A 24,829-nucleotide genomic window follows, 5' to 3' on the forward strand; every position below is an offset into this window, starting at 1 on the left:
ATGTAAAATAGGCAGTGAGTACCCCCGTGCTTTACCAAAAAAGCCAAGGGTAACATTTGACTTTTTTGGTAAAGCACGGGGGTACTCACTGCCTATTTTACATTTATTTTTATTTGGGCTGACTCTCGAGTGGTATTAGTGCGCACTATCTTTGGAATACTTAGCATAACTATATACGCTCCAGACTAGTGCGCTTACTTAGAGATTCTACTCTCCTCTATTAGGCTTTTTCCCCTGATTGAGTTTCATTGGGGAAACATCTCAAAGATTGATCGGTTATTCACTGTGTGCCGGATTTGGCAAACAAATGCTGCTGAAGTTTTAATTACTGTGTAATTAAGGATAGGGCTTATGTGCATTATCTACATATTATATATCTCCATTTTTATACAGATGCATTCTATTTATTTACTCAATTTTTAATCTGATTGTGCTGATCTTATATTGATTCCCTAATTTTTTAACTATATTATGAACTATCACGCTGGCTATTATTGACTTATCTTAGTTCTTATAATAAATGTTGGTTTATCTGGTGTATTGATTTAATTTATCTGGATTTTTATTATGAGGTATTATCATGTGTATATGATTTTATTGTAATTTCACTAATAAAAATATATACAATTAATTCACATATTTTGACAATTTGTTTTATGAGAGCGCCAACTCTGGTTTAAGATATGTCTACTTCCTCTACACAGAGGGGCCCACATAGGGGTATGGAGGGTGGCCTATAAATTTACACCACTGGCCCACATCCAAAACTTTTCTCTTCCTCCTATTCCATTATCCATGATTAACCCTTACTAACCACTGCCCCAAGCACAAATCTGTAATCACCCTCTTATTTCCTTACTTGTGATTAATCCATTCTTAACCAGTGGTGTAACTATAGAGGAAGAAGACCCACGGCCGCGGGGGGCCCAGGACTACTTCCTCTATATGGGGACCAGCATAGGGGTGTGGCGGGTGGCCTGTGATGCACGCAAAATCTCACTGCGGGGTGCTTGGTCCCATAAAGTTACACCACTGTCCCACATCCCAAACTTCTGTCGTCTTCTTCATAATCAATTACTAATTATTCCCTTAACCATGATTAACCCCTTTCCTAACCAGTGGTTTAACTATAGAAAAAGTAGACTCACAGCCGCGGGGGGCCCAGGTCTACTTCCTACAGGGGATCAACATGGAAGGTCACGGATGAACTGCAATGCAAGCAAAATCTCATTGCATGGTGCCCTCTTCCTAGATTTTGCAAAAATTGGATCACCCTCATTATTCCCCTGATTAAACCAATCCTAATCAATGGGCCACATCAGTGGCATAGCTATGGAGGAAGCAGACCCCATGGCTGCGGGGGGCCAGGTGTCTACTTCCTCTACAAAGGGGGCCCACATAGGGGTATGGAGGGTGGTCCATAAATTTACACCACTGCCCCACATCCAAAACTTCTCTCTCCCTCCTATTCCATTACCCATGATTCACCCTTTTACTAACCACTGCCCCACACACAAATCTGTAATCACCCTCTTATTTCCTTGCTTGTGATTAATCCATTCTTAACCAGGGGTGTAACTATAAAGGAAGAAGACCCAAGGCTGCGGGGGGCCCAGGACTACTTCCTCTATATGGGGACCAGCATAGGGGTGTGGCGGGTGGCCCGTGATACACGCAAAATCTCATTGCGGGGTGCTTGGTCCTATAAAGTTACACCACTGTCCCACATCCCAAAGTTCTCTCTCCCTCCTATTCCATTACCCATGATTAACCCTTTTACTAACCACTGCCCCACACACAAATCTGTGATCAGCCTCTTATTTCCTTGCTTGTGATTAATCCATTCTTAACCAGTGGTGTAACTATAAAGGCAGAAGACCCAAGGCCGCGGGGGGCTCAGGACTACTTCCTCTATATGGGGACCAGTATAGGGGTGTGGTGGGTGGCCCGTGATGCACGCAAAATCTCACTGCGGGGTGCTTGGTCCCATAAAGTTACACCACTGTCCCACATCCCAAAGTTCTGTCGTCTTCTTCATAATCAATTACTAATTATTCCCTTAACCATGATTAACCCCTTTCCTAACCAGTGGTTTAACTATAGAAAAAGTAGACTCACAGCCGCGGGGGGCCCAGGTCTACTTCCTACAGGGGATCAACATGGAAGGTCACGGATGAACTGCAATGCAAGCAAAATCTCATTGCATGGTGCCCTCTTCCTACATTTTGCAAAAATTGGATCACCCTCATTATTCCCCTGATTAAACCAATCCTAATCAATGGGCCACACCAGTGGCATAGCTATGGAGGAAGCAGACCCCATGGCTGCGGGGGGCCAGGTGTCTACTTCCTCTACACAGAGGGGCCCACATAGGGGTATGGAGGGTGGCCTATAAATTTACACCACTGGCCCACATCCAAAACTTTTCTCTTCCTCCTATTCCATTATCCATGTTTAACCCTTATTAACCACTGCCCCAAGCACAAATCTGTAATCACCCTCTTATTTCCTTACTTGTGATTAATCCATTCTTAACCAGTGGTGTAACTATAGAGGAAGAAGACCCACGGCCGCGGGGGGCCCAGGACTACTTCCTCTATATGGGGACCAGCATAGGGGTGTGGCGGGTGGCCCGTGATACATGCAAAATCTCATTGCGGGGTGCTTGGTCCTATAAAGTTACACCTCTGTCCCACATCCCAAACTTGTGTCGTCTTCTTCATAATCAATTACTAATTATTCCCTTAGCCATGATTAACCCCTTTCCTAACCAGTGGTTTAACTATAGAAGAAGAAGACCCATTGCTGCGGGGGGCCAGGTGTCTACTTCCTCTACACAGAGGGGCCCACATAGGGGTATGGAGGGTGGCCTATAAAGTTACACCACTGGCCCACATCCAAAACTTTTCTCTTCCTCCTATTCCATTACCCATGATTAACCCTTACTAACCATTGCCCCAAGCACAAATCTGTGATCAGCCTCTTATTTCCTTGCTTGTGATTAATCCATTCTTAACCAGTGGTGTAACTATAGAGGAAGAAGACCCACGGCCACGGGGGGCCCAGGCCTACTTCTTCTATATGGGGACCAGCATAGGGGTGTGGCGGGTGGCCTGTGATGCACGCAAAATCTCACTGCGGGGTGCTTGGTCCCATAAAGTTACACCACTGTCCCACATCCCAAACTTCTGTCATCTTCTTCATAATCAATTACTAATTATTCCCTTAACCATGATTAATCCCTTTCCTAACCAGTGGTTTAACTATAGAAAAAGTAGACTCACAGCCGCGGGGGGCCCAGGTCTACTTCCTACAGGGGGTCAACATGGAGGGTCACAGATGAACTGCAATGCAAGCAAAATCTCATTGCATGGTGCCCTCTTCCTAAATTTTGCAAAAATTGTGGATCACCCTCATTATTCCCCTGATTAAACCAATCCTAATCAATGGGCCACATCAGTGGCATAGCTATGGAGGAAGCAGACCCCATGGCTGCGGGGGGCCAGGTGTCTACTTCCTCTACAAAGGGGGCCCACATAGGGGTATAAAGGGTGGTCCATAAATATACACCACTGCCCCACATCCAAAACTTCTCTCTTCCTCCTATTCCATTACCCATGATTCACCCTTTTACTAACCACTGCCCCACACACAAATCTGTAATCACCCTCTTATTTCCTTACTTGTGATTAATCCATTCTTAACCAGGGGTGTAACTATAGAGGAAGAAGACCCACGGCCGCGGGGGGCCCAGGACTACTTCCTCTATATGGGGACCAGCATAGGGGTGTGGCGGGTGGCCTGTGATACACAAAAAAAAATCTCACTGCGGGGTGCTTGGTCCCATCAAGTTACACCACTGTCCCACATCCCAAAGTTCTGTCGTCTTCTTCATAATCAATTACTAATTTATTCCCTTAGCCATGATTAACCCCTTTCCTAACCAGTTACACCACTGCCCCACATTTTAAACTTCAAGCTATGTTTATTGTGTGTGCTGTGTATGCATGTGTGTGTGTATGTGTGCTGTCTGTGTATGGGTGTATGGGTGTTTGTGTGTGTATGGGTGTATGTGTGTGTATGTGTGTGTATGTGTGCTGTGTGTGTATGTGTGTGTGTGTGTGTGTGTGTGTGTGTATGTGTGTTAATGGGTGTTTGTGTGAATGGGTGTATGTGTGTGAATGGGTGTATGTGTGTGAATGGGTGTGTGTGTGTGTGTGTGTGTGTGTGTGTGAATGGGTGTGTGTATGTGTGTGAATGGGTGTATGTGTATGTGTGTGTATGCGTTGCTGTGTGTGTATCAGTTTAGGCATTTGAAATGCTCACCCATTTCTTTAATAGGGGAACACTAAGATACATTTCTTCAGTATTATCCGCTGGCATTTCTAGGTGCTTCTAGGGCCATTTTACTTGCAGCACAGCCCATAGCCATATATATATAATATTGAGAGCAGATGGCGGCAGTTCAGCATATTTACAGAGCTTGCATTAACAGCGCAGGAGCTGCTGACTGCACTACAGGTGAGACTGGCTTAGAAGCACCCCCAAATGCCTGTGTGTTTATATACAGCCTTACTGTTCTCCCATTCAACGAAACCAGTAACCAGTGTCAGGATATTTTTATACCCTGGTACTTTACCAAACGTATGCCAATACTGAACCAGCTCATACGCCCAGGTTGTAGCAATGTACTTACTGTACAAGGCTACTGCTATTAGTATATTTAGTACCCCATTGATCCAGGGATTGTACCGATTGCCATTTTGGAGTCAGGAAGGAATTTTTCCCCCCTTCTGAAGCAAATTAAAGATTGCTTCAGACGGGGGTTTTTTGCCTTCCTCTGGATCATCTGGGCATTAAGTAGGGTTTGTTTCAGCAAAAGGTTGAATTTGGATGCCTTTTTTCAACTGTAATAATCCCAGATTTGGTTCTGGATTCGGGCCGAATCCAGGCTTATTTTGAAGGATTCGGTTTCGGCCCTAGCCGAACCGAATGCGAATCCTTATTAGCATGAATTAGCATATGCTAATTAGTATTCGCAAAGGGTTAAATTGTTAGGGGAAAATAATTTCGCTGCGCGTAGCACGCGCCAATTTTTAAACTTTTCCGATTCTGATTAGCATATGCTAATTAGGATTCAGTTCGGGATTCTGCAGAATCCGTCAGGGTGGGTTCAGGGGTTCGGCCAATCCCCTACTAATAAGTAATTAAGTCAGTGCAGATGAGACCTATAGTTACCATTAGAATTAAAACAACTAAATGAAATGGTTTCTACAATGAATCAAATAGCAGCGGTTCAGTTCTGGCTTTTTTAAGCCAGCGATGGGCTACATATGTAACTAGGGTTAGAGACTATTACAGCAATAATATAAGCTGTTTTTTATAGCAATTGCTTACAGTGTGTTTTAAAATGTATGAATGATGTATGATTTTGTGAGATATGTGTGTGAATGTGACAATAGGGCACTGTAAAAATAAGCCCAAATATCTCAGGCCATATTAGGCATAAAATACAGGGAAACTTAGATTTAGAGAAAACCAGGCAGAGCTTGATTAACCAAAATGCTGCCTGCTACTTTACCCCCACTTTTGAGTAATTTATTTATCTACAGCATAAATAGGGCCATCATCAGCGATTCCTTAGTGTTAATATTCTAAAATCATTACTGGTTAGGGAAGTATTGCTGCAGATTATATGGTTAGCCAAGCAGCGGAGGTATAAACCCCACCTATGCTCTGCTGCCAACGTGATTGGCTCCAACAGAGTAAAAATAGCCAATGTGTGTGTGAGTGAGTGTATGCGTCTGAACACCTAAATAGGGACCGTATAGGGAATCATTGCAGCAAATCATATGGTTAGCCAAGCAGTGGGGATTTAACCCTCATTACACCTATGATAACCAGGTGATTTGCTCCAACAAAATAAAATTAGCTAAGATCTGTGTGAGTGAAAGCCAATTAAATATGTATGTATGGATAGTTAGCTAATTGTTCCTTTCAGTCATTACTGAAGAGGAAAGGTCCCATGACAGTTTGTCACTAGGTGCTGGACCAGATAGGGAACTATTGCAGCAAATGATAGGGTGAGCCATTTGCTGGAATAGGTGTGTGAATGGACAGTAACAAGAGTTGAAGCCTTGACGTGGCGTTACTGCTCACATGGGTAACCGTGTGCCAATTCAACCATTTATGAGAGTGGAATTATGGAACATCTAAGGTGCCTTGCAATAGTATTCAAACACTTGAGCAATTATAAACAATTAGAAAATATTCCGTTTGCAAAAGTTTTCTAAAATTATGTTTTGCCACAATAACAGGTTTAAGCCCGTGGGTAGGCATGTACCAGCAGGGTGTGCATATGGGCCGCAGAAAGGACTGGGCTTCCTACATAAGGGGTGGGGTTTAGCTGGTTTAGCACAGAGCTTTGGAGGATGAGGGGGATGGATTGTGAAGATCAGGTTGATGTTTGGGTCCCCAAAATTCCCATCAGTAACCCTGAGTGTAGGAGAGTTACCTTTTTCTTATTAAAGGACAAGGAAACCTACATTTATTGGGGGTGCAAGTGTCTAATCTAGCCCTGATCTCTTTCAATCACTAAGAAAAAATTGTTCTGGCCCCAGTATCTTCTATATCAGTTACGTTTTGTCATTTTTCTTCACTTTTCCAGTTTTAGAGTTGCACCTGCACCCTTATGAGAGTCTTCCTTGGATTCTACCAACATATGCATGCAACAATGCACTGTTAACTATGAAAAATGCACACACACAAGTATAAAATTGCGATAATGAAAGGTCAATACACAAAATCTGCTTTTCTTGCCCTGTTTCATTACTAGGTTCATATTAGGTGAAGGAGGGATTAGTAGAGTATTTCAAAACAGTAACTTGTTCTAGGAGGTTCTAAGGTTCTAATCCCAAAGCCTGGTGGTACATTTGTTCATGTAATATTCGCGAATGGACTTACTGCCTCCACAAGGGACAATGCACTGTAGGAGTCTTATGGACTTCTTTCTCTGTTTTTTACAAGCGTCTGAGGGGTCTCTTTGTATTTGGTTATCCAGCATAGGATGGGTGAAGGTTCTTACTTTTCTCTAACCCATCCCAATCCCAACAAAAAATCAGGCAACACCAAACTGAGGGATACTTCTTGTAACCTGGGATAGTGTTCTCAGTAATATTTAACCAGTGCAGGAGTAATGGATTGCCCCACAGCTAAAGATATTCTTCATCGCTTTGTCAGTAATGTAGAATCCATGTTGCTGGCACTCTGTTATGTTTATAGAGATGGTGCAGATCCCCTGCAGTTTTTGGTATAGTCATTCTAATAAGATTTTGTGGTGGTTGTTACTCTCCTAACTATTGAAAGTTCCTGATTAGTACCAACGTGAGATCAAAATTAGTTAAAACCCTGCCCTGGCATACAAATCTAGTTTTATCACTGATTAAAATGAAACTAGTAGGTTGTAGGATAAGTACCATCATAGGTTCCCCTTCTGTGGACCTCCCACGTTCCATCAGACTTTTTCCTAGATATCTCTTAAATTTATATATAGGCACCATGAGCCTAGATAAAAAAAAAAGTACAATATGCCCCTTACCTGCTGCAAGGTGAAATCCAGCAGTGGAGCTGGGCCAGGGGTGCGCAAACCTGTTCCTTTGGTGACTGACACATGCCCAGTAAGCAAAGTCTACTGTGTACATGCCTAAGCTCTCCAAAGGGAAACAATCTAGTCTGGTTCAGGGCCTAGGGCAGCACCAAACAAACATACACCTGGAAGCTTCCCCTCAACTAGCTTAGTTTTCCTTTAGAGGGCAAGGAAAGTGTAAATGACTGGGGAGTGGCAGAATGTTAGCATACCTTCCAAACTGTCCCGTACTGTGATTTCCATAAGAAAACTCATAGTCCTGGATTTCAGTTTAAATGCTTGCTTTTCACCACCTGCCACTGGGTTTAAAAGAGAGGGAAAAACTCAAAGATGGCCATGCTGGCTGCTGTGGAATATGCAAACATATTTAATTTTTCTAACAGGAGTTTTAGCTTGGCAGAGAGAGACGAGAAAAAGTTTGTGGAATTCTGCTTGTGCGTAGGTGAGGTAATGCTTTCAAGCTATCAGTTTATTTAGCCATCTTACTGGACTTTCTGGGGTTAATGAACTGCTTATTGGCCATCTCTGTAGTAAGCTTACTGGAATGACTGGTTTTTGGTTATGTTTTTTCATGGTCATGGTATTTGGGGTTATGGCTAAAAGGTGGGCATGGCCATTATTTTTTCACAGTGGTTAACTATGTCCCCCTTACTGGTTTTCAGATGTTTGGAGCTATGTGTTGGCCACACCAACTGATTACAATTGCTAACCTAAATCCCTGGCCCGGTGCTCCTCATGCTATATTTCACCTTCCAAGGTTTTCTTCTATTGAAAGGACCCAGTGTTCCCTTTTGGCTGTCAGGAACAAGCACATATGTGCTTCAGTAAATCTTGAATTTTAACTATACTGTGTATATACTGTATATGGTTCAGGGCCTCAGCAAGGGACTGAACAACATTTAAAAGATGGCAGCACAGGGCTGGAAGAATATACCCCAAGCCAGTGCAATATTTAGGGAAGAGGAGCACCTGGGGTTTAAGGTTAGTGATTATAGTAACTGTGGGGGTCTAACATATTGGCACCCCAGTGATTTACTCTTTTGTAGACTACTGACTGTGCCCAGTCAAAAAAAAACAAAACATAAAATGCAGGGAACTCTGCAGTTAGAATTGTTTGCCCCCATTTTGTATACAGGCAACAAATCACTGCAAAATATGTGCAAATGTTATTTGGCCAATTTCTGATATATTCTCTAGCAACAACCATTCTTTATTAGGATTCCTGCTTGAAAGCTTTTAATGCAATATAATACAAAAAAAGAAAAGGGGCAAGGATGAATTGTGAGGTGGGCTAATGAGCGAGGAAGAGAGAATGGCACATTGAGAGGGGAATTGGACTGCATACATATAACACGGCACATGGGAAGGGTCATAGATAGGGAGACAGAATGATACTTGGGGAGGGGGCAAGGAGGGCAGAACTGCACAGGGAGGGTGTGGGGGACACGGAAGGGAAAGTGGCACATGGAAGAGGGGAAAGGATAAAAAAGACTTGAAGTTTGTGAGGGGGATGTTAGAGCAAAGAGAAAGATATCAGGTGATGAAGAAAGGACTATATGGGCAATAAAGTGTTCAGAGAAGAATACACAGAATTATTAGATTTTGTTGAAAAGCTCACAAAACCCATAAATATTTTACTCTGGAGTAACCAATGGATTTGTGGATCCCTGTTTTGTTTACCTTATAAAGTGCAATTAGGTGCTATGGGGTGCAGCCTTTACACCAGTGGTGTAACTGGGCCTTTCAGCAAATTCAGTTTAAGGCCCCAAAACATGGGTAAGTTGACGTTTTCTACCAAGATATTTTTAAAATTGATTAGGTCCTTACTGGGCCCCTTACACTCCTGGGTCCACCTGGCACCACAATTTCTTCTTCTTCTACAGTTACGTCCCTGCTTTACACAGTATACTGCCTTAAATGTATTGGAAACACAAAAAATAAAACCCTGGCCATATTTGTGACTGCTGCTGATGCTAAAGGTGTCTATGCAGACAAGGGGATAATAATGATCAGACAGTTTAAAGCAGTATTTATTACTGCAATGTGATTTTATTGTAGAAATGATACCAAACTACATGTTTCAGGCCGTGCCCTTTATCAACCGTGCCCTTATACTTGATAATTAAATATCACATTGCAGTTACATTATGACATAAAATAAAATCACATTGCAGTTACAAATACTGCTTTAAACTGTCTGATCATTCTTCCTTTTGATTGCATAGGTAGTTATGGAAATCTATGCGTAACTTTAAAACTTTACATACTTTTGCATTTTGCACCCGGTCCATGGTTTGCACCCACATATACAGCTTTTTGTGCTTCCAAAGTTGGGTATTATAGCTACCACTGTTTGACTGTAAAACAAACACAGGCATAGAATCCTTGAATGAAATCACCTATATATGTGTATATATACTCCTAGACCATGGGCCCACTCTCCGAACCATTTTTCATCCACTTCTTACTCAGTCTTTATATTTTCCTAGTTTTTTATCTTTATATACTATAATCTATTCTTCTGTATATTTAGTTGTTTTGTTCCCATACAGAAATAGGGAATGACTATAAATTAGACCAAATGGCTAGAAGCAGGAGGGCCCACTGGCACACCTGGGCCCACCGGGAGTTTTCCTGGTATCCCTGTGGGCCAGTCCAACATTGTATATACTGTTTGTATTGTGTCTATCCTGAGTCAGCTCATAAATAACCTGAGCATTCATTCATGTTAGTAAGTGCCTCAGTGGGCCCATTTATCAGTGTATGACTGCGATTACAAAAAAATCATATTTTTTTCTAACTTTTAGAACTGTGCGTATTTTCTCCGTTCTTTTCATTAATTTCTGCGACTTTTTCATGCTTTGCTACAATTCATGCAACAATTTGTGCGACAAAATCGCATTTTTCGTGCTTTGCAAAAATTTGTGCGACAAAATCGTATTTGTCGCAACGACTACGAAAGTTCCAAAATTTTCGTATTGAAATGAAAAGAATCGTATTTTGTGATTCGGATTCGTACTTTAATGAACGGGCCACTAAGTGTACAAGGGGGATTTTTGGACACATCCCTGTTGTGGCCAGTCCGTGCCAGATTCAACCTAATCCAAACCATGCTCCATTTGATCCAGATCACACCCCCTGCTGCACCCGTATTACGAGGTATAAATACAGGTAGCTCCTAAAAAAACTACGCGGTTAGACAGGTGTAAGCGTATGATGTGATATATTATCGGCACACCCCTATTCCTTCCATTCCTATTCATATTCCATTACTAGTATTATCTTTATAACCTTGCATTGTACAAAAAATCATTCATAAATTAATAATGGTGCCATAATGTTAGAAAAAGAAATACAATACAGATATGGATCCCTTATCTGGAAACCCCTTATCCAGAATGTTCCAAATTACGGAAAGGCCATCTCCCATAGACTCCAGTATAAGCAAATAATTCTAATTTTTAAAAATGATTTCCTTTTTCTCTGTAAGAGTAAAAACAGTACCTTGTACTTGATCCCAACTAAGGTATAATTAAACCTTATTGGAGGAAAAACAAGCCTACTGGGTTTATTCAGTATTTAAATGATTTTTAACAGACTTAAGTTATGGAGATCCAAATTACAGAAAGATCCCTTATCTGGAAAAAAAACCCAGGTCCCAAACATTCTGGATAATAGCTCCCATACCTGTACAGTGAAACGTTGAAGTAGATGCATAAAGACAACTCATACATTTTGACCAATTATTATCCTTAGCAGTTCAGATTTATTAAATATTATGGAATCGATTACAGCTCTGCTGGCACATATTGTTACTGATCTTTTTATATTCTTTAAATTGAGCAACTTGAGCTTTTTGCTCTTAGAAAGTTTTCTTCTGCATTGGAGAAAGGCCTGTAGTGCCATCACATGTCTTCAGCTCTCTAGTTCATGCATGTCTCCATGGTAACGCCCCGATGCCCTGTATGCCACTGCTACTGGTCACATGCCTCACAATAGCTTAACTGCCATTTGCTGGGTTCAGACCAACTGACGTTTGGATAGTGAGTAGGAGAGGGAGTGTTTTTGATCAGCTAGTGTTAATATTATAGAAATAGTGAGAAAGTGCAAATAAAATTTATAAATAACAGTGTAGGAGAAGATACCATCATGAGTTTGAGTAAGAAAAGGAGTCGGAGTCCATCTGGAGAGAAATTAGATGTAGCGAAAAGCTTTGCAGAAGACAAACCCAACAAGGATTGGAGCAAGGAAAGGAGTCAGGAGATAGAAAAGAGAGAAGCAGAAAATGATAACAAAAGCTGTGGAAATGAACAGAAAATTCAGAATAGGAGCATTAAAAGAAGAAGGAGTGGAGAGAAACACAAAGAAAAGAAGACAAGCGAGGATGTGAGAAATAAGAGGGGAAGACTTGAAGGGCAGTTAGAAACAGAAAAGGAAAGCCAAACAGAGAAGACCACTAAAGATGGGAGCATTAATAGGAGAAGATCTGAAGAACAACAGAAAGAAAAACAAATCCAAGCAGAGAAGAATACCAGTGAGGATGGGAGCATTAAAAGAAGAAGATCTGAAGAAGAACAGAAGGTAAGGGAAATCCAAGCAGAGAAGAAGACCAGTGAGGATGGGAGCATTACAAGAAAATCTGAAGAAGAACAGAAAGAAAAGCAAAGTCAAGAAAGCAGTAAAGAAAGAAATACGGAGCAAAAGGAAGAGAAGAATAAAAGACCAAGGAGCCCAGAAGACCCCTTAGAAGGTAAGGAAACAACACTGCACTTTTTGTATATATTTAATAGACACATACAGTACATTGTAACTAAATGGTAAATTGCTCAGTGCAATTTTAAGCACGTTCCTATCATATTCAAAGACTTTATTGTAAATGTTATTAGGAGCCATTAAATCTGTCTGAATCTTTATTATGTGTGGCAGGGAATATACCTTATTATTCCCTATATGTACCCCTTCACCCTTTCCCTTATTTGCTAATAACTAACAGCAAGTTTAACTGACAATTTCTATATATACCCCTTGTGCTGCTAAAATCCCACTGCTCCTTAATGCAACATTTAGAAAAACAGGCAGTGGCTCTACTAGTAACAGCTACTTGCCATGTAGAGCATATTAGCAGTGGTATTTCTCAGTATTGGCAGGTTTTTTTCTGGCATTTAGCAGCTGTGAAAAAGGAGCTGCTACTAGTAGCTCCGTGTGTCTTCACCCTTACAGAGATAGAGAAGCGCAACTCTATTATGGGCTCTGTGAACAAATGAGGAGAGTTAAGGTGCAAAGTAGAATAAATGTGGCGCTTTATAGTACAATTGTTGTTTGCATCTTGCCTCTCAAAAATGTATATCGGCCCTTGGGGCTTAAGATGAGGTTGCAAGTTGCCATAGATATAAGTGGGTAAGTAATACCTATCGGTTATAAATAGGTACCTCCCAAGAACCCATGCATATTATTATAAATGTAATGTCAGGGATTAAATGTAATATAAATGTTTTTTTGGTTTTCATACGTATACTTGTTGATTAAATTATTAAATTAAACATATACTAGTATGTACAGTTTATATGTGATTTGAGCTATGGGATTTCTTTTCTCTAACAAGGTGGAAGTATACAGAAGAGATCCCGTCTGGACATCAAAAGACCTGATCCCCTGGATATCAACAACTATAAGTTCCACTCAGAGCTGGGACAAGGAGGCTTTGGCCAGGTGAGCGAAGTATATTCCAAGTCATTAAATATGGAATTGTTTTATCTCTACAAGAGACACTGTGATATTGAATGTCTTCTCTTATTTTTATTAGGTGATGTTGGCTACTTTTAGACCAAATAAACAGCTGGTAGCAATAAAGGTCTTGAAGAAGAAGTCTGCAAAGACCAACACCTATACCATCACTAAAGAGGCCTATTTTTTGAAGATCAGCAGAGGATGTGCATTTTTAAGCCATTCTTATGCAGTTTTGCAAACAGAGGTAACCATACTGTATGTGTATATGTATGTTTCTTTTGTATGTGTGTGTCTGAGATTTAGTTCTTGGCACTCCCAGACCTTATTGTCATTAAGTACTCACCAAAAAAATTACTTTGTCAATGTCAATAAATTCACATAAGTGTAGAGTAGTGGTACCTTCATGGTGTATATTACAGGGATATTATTTATCATTGAAATATATATGGTATATATGGTACCTTCATGGTGTGTATTACAGGAATTTTATTTATCATTGAAATATATAAACTAAACTTTAGCCCCCTGCAGAGGTCTCCTACCTACCCATTACCCTAATACTGCCCTATTTGCCCTGTTACTAAAATGGCTGATGCATTCTATGGCTGCTCTCCAAGCTAAGTGGTGTATGGCAAAGAGCTGGTGCCATTCAGTGATCACAGTCAGAGAGCTGGGAAGATGCCATGAAGCAGCCATAGATGGCAGCCACCAGACCACAGTGCTGCTCTGCATCTTATTTGGAGCCGTGTGTGGTGCAGTTCAGCAGGGGGGGAAGAGGTCACTGCAGACATCCCAAGTTATCTGGGATGGTTTTATCATTAAGCAAGTACCTTGAATCTCATCTTATTGCCAGCTGTATTTGTAGGTGTTAGTGTCCCATGTCTCACATTCCCCTAATCTGTCCTTACCAGCTGGAAGCCTTCTTTGTCCTGGAGTATTGCAGTGGAAAATCCATGTGGGATATGATTGACTGCAAAGGAAAACTGCCAATGTCAAGCATCATGTGAGTATTATCAGGCAGAAATGACAATTCCAGGGTAAATGTAAAGTACAAAACAGGTGCAATAGTTGCTCGTTTTTATTTTTTTTCCAGAGCTTGTAGCTCTCCCCCAAGAGATCAGTCTATATATATATATATATATATATATATATATATATATATATTTATATTCATATATAGAAAAGTACAGATTTGGAAGCACTCCTTTAGTCTTTTGATGATACCCGGGTGCCAGAGCAAAAAGTAAAATGCAAAGACCAAAGTGACAGCACTCACGGGTTTTTCCAAGATGAGTAAAAAATAACAAAGATGTAGAATTATGGTGAGGAGAGGTCTTTATTGATCCTACGTTTTGGTTTCTTACTGATCCCTGACGAAGTTTTCAGTAAGAAACCGAAACGTAGGATCAATAAAGACCTCTCCTCACCATAATTCTACATCTTTGTTATTTTTTACTCATCTTGGAAAAACCCGTGAGTGCTGTCACTTTGGTCTATATATTTATATATATATATACTGTATTTAATCCCCTAGTTGCTAGGTCCTGGTAATGTATTTAAGTTACCTAAGTGGAATATATATAACATTATATATCTACCATATCAATTGTTTTGTTATATGTTTATTACTGCAGCAGAGGGGTGTAGTGGCACAACACCCACTCTCTTCCTCTTTCATATAACAAGGTTCTATCTGGGAAAAGGAGACAATCACTAGCCAGAAAATGTAGTTTGGGCTAAGATAGGGTTACCAATATATATTGGGTTAAAAAAGGGGGGTTTGATAAGTTTTACTTCTACCTTGCAAGAGCCAAACATGTTTGCCCTGTTCAGCTCAATAAATAATTAGAACCACAGAATTTTCATTAGGCAATAGGCAAAAAGTATGTTCCGCACATGCACAACCTGCAGTCGTGTTGAACAAGGGAATATACTGCCCCTTTAATAAGTGAAATAAGTTTTTGCCCTTGTGCTCTATACACTAATGGATACACAGATTAGTGCATTTTTCTGTGATTAAGAGAGTTGAGAAATTGATGAGATATAGGAATGATGATTATTTTCTTTTTTGGAAAGGTTCTACACAGCTGAGATGGTGGTTGCCCTCCAGTTCCTGCATTCCAAGGGAATCATTCATCGGTCAGTAAAATCTCAATATGTTGTGTTTTTTAATGTGTTCTTTAAACTAGTCACTGTTATCGTGATTCCACTCACTGTGAGCAGATCTGTCTTGTAACGTTCTTTGAGATGTCAGTATAAATATAGTCATTCAGTTATACACGTACAGTCATTCAGTTATACACATAAGGCCTATGTCATACTGACGGGATTAGAAGAAGCGACCTGACAACTATAATAAAGTTTTATTGCTAAAGTGTAGAATGTTCTATTACGCACTCAAAGAAATCTATAAGGGCAGTGGCACACGGTGGGTTTTGTTGCCCACTTAATTTCTCACTTACTGCATATATGCACAATACTACAGTTGCACCTGCAGAGTCAGGATGATTATCATTCTATGTACATTTATTTTCAGCATTTTGTCCTCCCTGCCTAGCCAGATGCAGGTAGCAGCTACTAATCTGGAGTTTTTAGGAAGCTTGTTGCAGCTTTTCATACTGCATGATATTTCCCCATACGCCATTGGCCTAAGGGCAGATCCAGGAAACCAAAGGTTCCTATGACAGAGTTCATCACTGCTACACTGTAAATTTCTTGCTGTGGCACAGAGCATCTTGTGGGGCAATTGGATTGCCACCTTCTTTTGTGGTTAATTTCTAGCTCATTGCAAAGTTCCAAAAGCCAAAGAAGCCCAGCACAATATTTCTATTTCCTTTACAAAGCTGACAAGAGTTCCCACAAATAATCTCCTGTATTCCGCTTCCCAGGATTGTAGGTGCGCCCCTTGCGGAACTCAGCAATACATAATAAATTACCTGCCACCACTAAGACTGTGACCTTAATCCTTAAACGTCTTAGAAAATCCTTAACTTCCTTCCCACAACTCTATGTACATTTCTATGATTGCAAATTGTGCCTAATATTCCGCCTACAGGGATCTGAAGCCGGACAACATACTGATAGATAAAGATGGCCATATTAAGATCTGCGACTTTGGCATTGCTGAAGTTGGCCTCATTGGCAAGAAGAAGACGAGCGGCTTAGCAGGAACCCCTGGATACCGGGCACCAGAGGTGACATACTTTGTTTTTAATATTTACAATATATACCCAGTAGCATATATACTGTATATATATATAAAGGATATATATATATTGGATGAAAGGTTTGCGTAAAAAAATCTATAGAATAGCATTAGCATCTTAGATGATCCTACTGCCATGGGAAACCATCATCTAACAAGTGCTGGCACAATGCAATGTCAGGTTATTTAGATTCTTAGAATCTATTAGGAGTAATTTAAGGCACATTGGTGCTGCCACCTTGGGCTGTTTAAATCTTGATGTTCAAAGTGCCTAAACCTATGTCAACGGTTTGGTAAATGCATTAAGAGAGCTGAAGCAAATGATGAGTTTAGCCTCACCCCATTCTTTCTGGGAATTCTTGCGGTATCTAGCACTGATCAAAATAAATGCCTTCTAACCTAATGGGTACCTCTACCGAAAGTCTTTCTGACACAGGGGTCCCAGAGTAAAAACCCAATGCAAACACTTGCTGCTGTTCCCTAAAATACAGCTTTGCTTCCTAACATTCTATTATTGAAATGGAGGAAAAGTTATGTGGTAGGGAGAAGAGACCAGTATCTTCCTGTCATATCTCAGGTGTTCCAGTGTTAGAGCAAAAAGGCATGCCAGGTTATGGGCAAGAATTGCAGTGCGATTCCTATTGACAGTAATGAGAAGCAGTAGATAGCAATCCTATGGAGAAAACTGCCAATGTACCCTTGTTTTTATATTAAAGTCACAAATATAAGTAGCCAATTAAGTTGTTTTTATTTTTTTCTTTAAAGATTCTATCGAGCGAAGACTATAATGCAGCAGCGGATTGGTGGTCATTTGGGGCTACAATGTATGAAATGGCCACAGGAGAATTGCCTTTTCCACATTCAGGCAGCCTCTTTAGGCAACGATTTATGATTAAAATGAGAACACCTAATTACCCAGATTATATGAGCGAGGAAATGCTGGACCTCCTGCCAAAGGTAAATATCAGCAGTTAAATAGAGGAATACATAAGGGAATTGCAGTGTATTTAATATAGTATATAGCTGTGGTATACATAAGTATTAGAGGTCCCATTTGTGTCCCATTTTTAACTCAAAAGGTCTGCACATATATATTTCATATTACTGTAATGATGACCTTTTATATAACTTTATTTTTATTGGTTATTAACCCTGAAGTAACAGTAAAAGTGATTGATAACAATTAACAGGAAAAAGGAAACCAAACATTAACATTTGATAAGGTATTTGAGCGATATTGGGGAAGAGGTGTATAGAAAACTGGGAGAAGAAGGAATGAAAGGTGTCCCTGGTGCAAACTTTTTAAAATATTCACCATCTTTTTCAGATTTTCCAGGTAACATCTGCACTGGTTCCAGCTGGGCGCATACGCAGTACAGAAATCTCTAAGAAAGAGTCTGTACAGCCTATGCACCCACCTGAGCCCCTACAGGGATACCTGTATACCCAGCCAGAGTATTTTTGAGATGGACTTTAGTTCTGTAAGCATTAAAATACTGGTAGTTTGTATGAGGCGGTGTAGTTATTGATGGTTACATGTATGGCTGAGTCAAGTCCTTCTTGTAAAAAAAACAATAGAACTGTTTCTATTAAGGATTTTTAATATATAAAGAAAAAGTCTTCCTTTTCTTATTCTTATTACCCCTATTCGTGGGAGGCGGTACCCAGCTTAATATCTGCAATATTCAAATAAAGGACTATCTTTCTCTTTAGCTTTTGGAGAATGATGAGACTCAGCGGCTTGGACTGAATGGGAACATCAGGGAGCATGCTTTCTACAGCACAATCAACTGGGAAGATCTGGAAAATCGAAGATTGACGCCTCCTTTCCAGCCAGGAATGGTAAATTTGTGGTCTTAACCAATGAATAATCTAGTAATATCCCACAGGGGCGCTACTACTCCTTTTTTACTCTTGAGTTCTTCTCTACTTATCCGTTGTTCAAGTGATGTCCAGGTGGACAATCAATTGTACAGTTTGATCCAAATTTAGCCTCCTTTAGTGACGTAAGGCCCCATTAGGAAGACAGCCTGATAATTTGCTGCTCTTCATATTTACCAGAGTGATAGGAGCTGGTATTGTTCAGGTAAAGAGTTTGTCCCAGTGGCTTAAGACCCCTGCTGTTATTGGGATAGAGGGTAGGTCAGCTCCATAATAACACCAGACAACTGGCTTAGCCATTTTCTTCCTTGCAGTTAGCAATCCCTAAGTGACCGCATTATTCATTAGTTTGATTCCCATATCCCTATAACAGAAGAAGGGAGTGTATTCTATTTTCTGTGAAGGTAAAAGGCTGCTTTCTCTATAAAGATTTTAAACATATGCCGGTATATATGGTCTTTATTTTAGAAGGCTAAGGGGCATAATTAATCAGGTGTGATAACAAATCTACATTAAAAACAGTGGCAATGGAAATGAAACAATACAATGCTGTATAAAAGGTTAAGCACTTTTTTTAATTTGTTCATAGCCATCAGCAGACGACCTTCATGAATACCAGCCAGCATTCTCCCCTCAGTGTTCCAATGAAGAAACCAAGTGGAAAAATTTCTCCTATGTGGACCCCAGCTGGAATTGGCAGGAGTAAGGCATCACCTCTATTATAATGTGGGATAACATCATTAGCTACTGCCTGTAACAACCTGAAGCCCATAACATTGTACCATCTATGGCACGCTGTACCCCAGAACCACCAATCCACCTGCTATACCAACGCTAAACCATCTCCTGTGAATGTCACCTGGTTCTACCATTGATGCCAACACCACACGGGATCTCTAACTTCTAAAGGATGGAACAAGAAAGGTAAGATCATTTAGGAGTCTGAACTATGGTGAGTATAACTCTTTCAAAGATAGCCTTGCTCCCACCCACCCCTAACTTCTGTCTCCCACCTTTTCACCATGATTTCCCCTCTTCCTAATCACTGTCCCACCCACCACAAACTTGTGTCTCTCTTTTTTCCATTCCTGTGACAAACCCCTTTCCTCACCAGTTCCCCACCCCAGTGGTGTAATTATAGAGGAAGCAGACCTTGTGGCCGCGGGGGGCCCAGGTCTACTTCCTACAGGGGGTCAACATGGAGGGTCACGGATGAACTGCAATGCAAGCAAAATCTCATTGCATGGTGCCCTTTTCCTAAACATTGCAAAAATTGGATCACCCTCATTATTCCCTTACCCATGATTAAACCAATTCTAATCAATGGGCCACACCAGTGGCATAGCTATGGAGGAAGCAGACCCCATGGCTGCGGGGGGCCAGGTGTCTACTTCCTCTACACAGAGGGGTCCACATAGGGGTGTGGAGGGTGGCCCATGAATTTAAACCACTGGCCCACATCCAAAACTTCTCTCTCCCTCCTATTCCATTACCCATGATTAACCCTTTTACTAACCACTGCCCCACACACAAATCTGTGATCACCCTCTTATTTCCTCACTCGTGAATAATCCATTCTTAACCAGGGGTGTAACTATAAAGGAAGAAGACCCACGGCCGCGGGGGGCCCAGGTCTACTTCCTCTATATGGGGACCAGCATAGGGGTGTGGCGGGTGGCCCGTGATGCACGCAAAATCTCATTGCGGGGTGCTTGGTCCCATAAAGTTACACCTCTGTCCCACATCCCAAAGTTCTGTCGTCTTCTTCATAATCAATTACTAATTATTCCCTTAGCCATGATTAACCCCTTTCCTAACCAGTGGTTTAACTATAGAAGAAGAAGACCCATTGCTGCGGGGGGCCAGGTGTCTACTTCCTCTACACAGAGGGGCCCACATAGGGGTATGGAGGGTGGCCTATAAATTTACACCACTGGCCCACATCCAAAACTTTTCTCTTCCTCCTATTCCATTACCCATGATTAACCCTTACTAACCACTGCCCCAAGCACAAATCTGTAATCACCCTCTTATTTCCTTACTTGTGATTAATCCATTCTTAACCAGTGGTGTAACTATAGAGGAAGAAGACCCACGGCTGCGGGGGGCCCAGGACTACTTCCTCTATATGGGGACCAGCATAGGGGTGTGGCGGGTGGCCCGTGATGCACGCAAAATCTCACTGCGGGGTGCTTGGTCCCATAAAGTTACACCACTGTCCCACATCCCAAAGTTCTGTCGTCTTCTTCATAATCAATTACTAATTATTCCCTTAACCATGATTAACCCCTTTCCTAACCAGTGGTTTAACTATAGAAAAAGTAGACTCACAGCCGCGGGGGGCCCAGGTCTACTTCCTACAGGGGATCAACATGGAAGGTCACGGATGAACTGCAATGCAAGCAAAATCTCATTGCATGGTGCCCTCTTCCTAGATTTTGCAAAAATTGGATCACCCTCATTATTCCCCTGATTAAACCAATCCTAATCAATGGGCCACATCAGTGGCATAGCTATGGAGGAAGCAGACCCCATGGCTGCGGGGGGCCAGGTGTCTACTTCCTCTACACAGAGGGGCCCACATAGGGGTATGGAGGGTGGCCTATAAATTTACACCACTGGCCCACATCCAAAACTTTTCTCTTCCTCCTATTCCATTATCCATGATTAACCCTTACTAACCACTGCCCCAAGCACAAATCTGTAATCACCCTCTTATTTCCTTACTTGTGATTAATCCATTCTTAACCAGTGGTGTAACTATAGAGGAAGAAGACCCACGGCCGCGGGGGGCCCAGGACTACTTCCTCTATATGGGGACCAGCATAGGGGTGTGGCGGGTGGCCTGTGATGCACGCAAAATCTCACTGCGGGGTGCTTGGTCCCATAAAGTTACACCACTGTCCCACATCCCAAAGTTCTGTCGTCTTCTTCATAATCAATTACTAATTATTCCCTTAACCATGATTAACCCCTTTCCTAACCAGTGGTTTAACTATAGAAAAAGTAGACTCACAGCCGCGGGGGGCCCAGGTCTACTTCCTACAGGGGATCAACATGGAAGGTCACGGATGAACTGCAATGCAAGCAAAATCTCATTGCATGGTGCCCTCTTCCTAGATTTTGCAAAAATTGGATCACCCTCATTATTCCCCTGATTAAACCAATCCTAATCAATGGGCCACATCAGTGGCATAGCTATGGAGGAAGCAGACCCCATGGCTGCGGGGGGCCAGGTGTCTACTTCCTCTAAATATTTAGCCTTATCCGCGCTTATCTAATATTATTACCCGCTGTGTAAGTTACCACACCAAATAATGTGAAATAAGTGAATGATTATTAATAATAAGTGAATAATTAGTAATGAGCAGCTGCCTACCTCCAAACTAATCCCAAACCAAATCAAAGCTATATCTTAAACCAGAGTTGGCGCTCTCATAAAACAAATTGTCAAAATATGTGAATTAATTGTATATATTTTTATTAGTGAAATTACAATAAAATCATATACACATGATAATACCTCATAATAAAAATCCAGATAAATTAAATCAATACACCAGATAAACCAACATTTATTATAAGAACTAAGATAAGTCAATAATAGCCAGCGTGATAGTTCATAATATAGTTAAAAAATTAGGGAATCAATATAAGATCAGCACAATCAGATTAAAAATTGAGTAAATAAATAGAATGCATCTGTATAAAAATGGAGATATATAATATGTAGATAATGCACATAAGCCCTATCCTTAATTACACAGTAATTAAAACTTCAGCAGCATTTGTTTGCCAAATCCGGCACACAGTGAATAACCGATCAATCTTTGAGATGTTTCCCCAATGAAACTCAATCAGGGGAAAAAGCCTAATAGAGGAGAGTAGAATCTCTAAGTAAGCGCACTAGTCTGGAGCGTATATAGTTATGCTAAGTATTCCAAAGATAGTGCGCACTAATACCACTCAAGAGTCAGCCCAAATAAAAATAAATGTAAAATAGGCAGTGAGTACCCCCGTGCTTTACCAAAAAAGTCAAATGTTACCCTTGGCTTTTTTGGTAAAGCACGGGGGTACTCACTGCCTATTTTACATTTATTTTTATTTGGGCTGACTCTTGAGTGGTATTAGTGCGCACTATCTTTGGAATACTTAGCATAACTATATACGCTCCAGACTAGTGCGCTTACTTAGAGATTCTACTCTCCTCTATTAGGCTTTTTCCCCTGATTGAGTTTCATTGGGGAAACATCTCAAAGATTGATCGGTTATTCACTGTGTGCCGGATTTGGCAAACAAATGCTGCTGAAGTTTTAATTACTGTGTAATTAAGGATAGGGCTTATGTGCATTATCTACATACTATATATCTCCATTTTTATACAGATGCATTCTATTTATTTACTCAATTTTTAATCTGATTGTGCTGATCTTATATTGATTCCCTAATTTTTTAACTATATTATGAACTATCACGCTGGCTATTATTGACTTATCTTAGTTCTTATAATAAATGTTGGTTTATCTGGTGTATTGATTTAATTTATCTGGATTTTTATTATGAGGTATTATCATGTGTATATGATTTTATTGTAATTTCACTAATAAAAATATATACAATTAATTCACATATTTTGACAATTTGTTTTATGAGAGCGCCAACTCTGGTTTAAGATATGTCTACTTCCTCTACACAGAGGGGCCCACATAGGGGTATGGAGGGTGGCCTATAAATTTACACCACTGGCCCACATCCAAAACTTTTCTCTTCCTCCTATTCCATTATCCATGATTAACCCTTACTAACCACTGCCCCAAGCACAAATCTGTAATCACCCTCTTATTTCCTTACTTGTGATTAATCCCTTCTTAACCAGTGGTGTAACTATAGAGGAAGAAGACCCACGGCCGCGGGGGGCCCAGGACTACTTCCTCTATATGGGGACCAGCATAGGGGTGTGGCGGGTGGCCTGTGATGCACGCAAAATCTCACTGCGGGGTGCTTGGTCCCATAAAGTTACACCACTGTCCCACATCCCAAAGTTCTGTCGTCTTCTTCATAATCAATTACTAATTATTCCCTTAACCATGATTAACCCCTTTCCTAACCAGTGGTTTAACTATAGAAAAAGTAGACTCACAGCCGCGGGGGGCCCAGGTCTACTTCCTACAGGGGATCAACATGGAAGGTCACGGATGAACTGCAATGCAAGCAAAATCTCACTGCATGGTGCCCTCTTCCTAGATTTTGCAAAAATTGGATCACCTTCATTATTCCCCTGATTAAACCAATCCTAATCAATGGGCCACATCAGTGGCATAGCTATGGAGGAAGCAGACCCCATGGCTGTGGGGGGCCAGGTGTCTACTTCCTCTACAAAGGGGGCCCACATAGGGGTATGGAGGGTGGTCCATAAATTTACACCACTGCCCCACATCCAAAACTTCTCTCTCCCTCCTATTCCATTACCCATGATTCACCCTTTTACTAACCACTGCCCCACACACAAATCTGTAATCACCCTCTTATTTCCTTGCTTGTGATTAATCCATTCTTAACCAGGGGTGTAACTATAAAGGAAGAAGACCCAAGGCTGCGGGGGGCCCAGGACTACTTCCTCTATATGGGGACCAGCATAGGGGTGTGGCGGGTGGCCCGTGATACACGCAAAATCTCATTGCGGGGTGCTTGGTCCTATAAAGTTACACCACTATCCCACATCCCAAAGTTCTCTCTCCCTCCTATTCCATTACCTATGATTAACCCTTACTAACCACTGCCCCACACACAAATCTGTGATCAGCCTCTTATTTCCTTGCTTGTGATTAATCCATTCTTAACCAGTGGTGTAACTATAAAGGCAGAAGACCCAAGGCCGCGGGGGGCTCAGGACTACTTCCTCTATATGGGGACCAGCATAGGGGTGTGGTGGGTGGCCCGTGATGCACGCAAAATCTCACTGCGGGGTGCTTGGTCCCATAAAGTTACACCACTGTCCCACATCCCAAAGTTCTGTCGTCTTCTTCATAATCAATTACTAATTATTCCCTTAACCATGATTAACCCCTTTCCTAACCAGTGGTTTAACTATAGAAAAAGTAGACTCACAGCCGCGGGGGGCCCAGGTCTACTTCCTACAGGGGATCAACATGGAAGGTCACGGATGAACTGCAATGCAAGCAAAATCTCATTGCATGGTGCCCTCTTCCTACATTTTGCAAAAATTGGATCACCCTCATTATTCCCCTGATTAAACCAATCCTAATCAATGGGCCACACCAGTGGCATAGCTATGGAGGAAGCAGACCCCATGGCTGCGGGGGGCCAGGTGTCTACTTCCTCTACACAGAGGGGCCCACATAGGGGTATGG

The 24,829-nt window shown here is 41.3% G+C and overlaps 1 protein-coding gene across 1 annotated transcript; it reads left to right on the forward strand.

Moving 5' to 3' along the window:
• Positions 1–11,794: 11,794 nt before the first annotated feature.
• LOC101734323 (protein kinase C delta type) lies at positions 11,795–19,164 on the forward strand. The gene is made up of 8 exons (XM_004914903.2): positions 11,795–12,395; positions 13,248–13,354; positions 13,449–13,616; positions 14,284–14,375; positions 16,428–16,566; positions 17,343–17,534; positions 18,291–18,419; positions 19,048–19,164. Exons 1-8 carry the CDS (start codon positions 11,795–11,797, stop codon positions 19,162–19,164), a joined length of 1,545 nt encoding a protein of 514 aa, XP_004914960.2.
• Positions 19,165–24,829: the final 5,665 nt, after the last annotated feature.

This window comes from Xenopus tropicalis, chromosome 5 (assembly GCF_000004195.4).
Source record: "Xenopus tropicalis strain Nigerian chromosome 5, UCB_Xtro_10.0, whole genome shotgun sequence".
NCBI classification, from domain to species: Eukaryota; Metazoa; Chordata; class Amphibia; order Anura; family Pipidae; genus Xenopus; species Xenopus tropicalis.

What these genes read in the sequence shown, in the direction of transcription:
- LOC101734323 (XM_004914903.2), top strand. Translation starts at nt 11,795, where the DNA reads ATGAGTTTGAGTAAGAAAAGGAGTCGGAGTCCATCTGGAGAGAAATTA. An exon ending in CTGCCAATGTCAAGCATCAT is followed by an intron (nt 14,376 to 16,427) that starts GTGAGTATTATC and finishes TTCCGCCTACAG; the next exon opens with GGATCTGAAGCCGGACAACA. An exon ending in CTGGATACCGGGCACCAGAG is followed by an intron (nt 16,567 to 17,342) that starts GTGACATACTTT and finishes TTTTCTTTAAAG; the next exon opens with ATTCTATCGAGCGAAGACTA.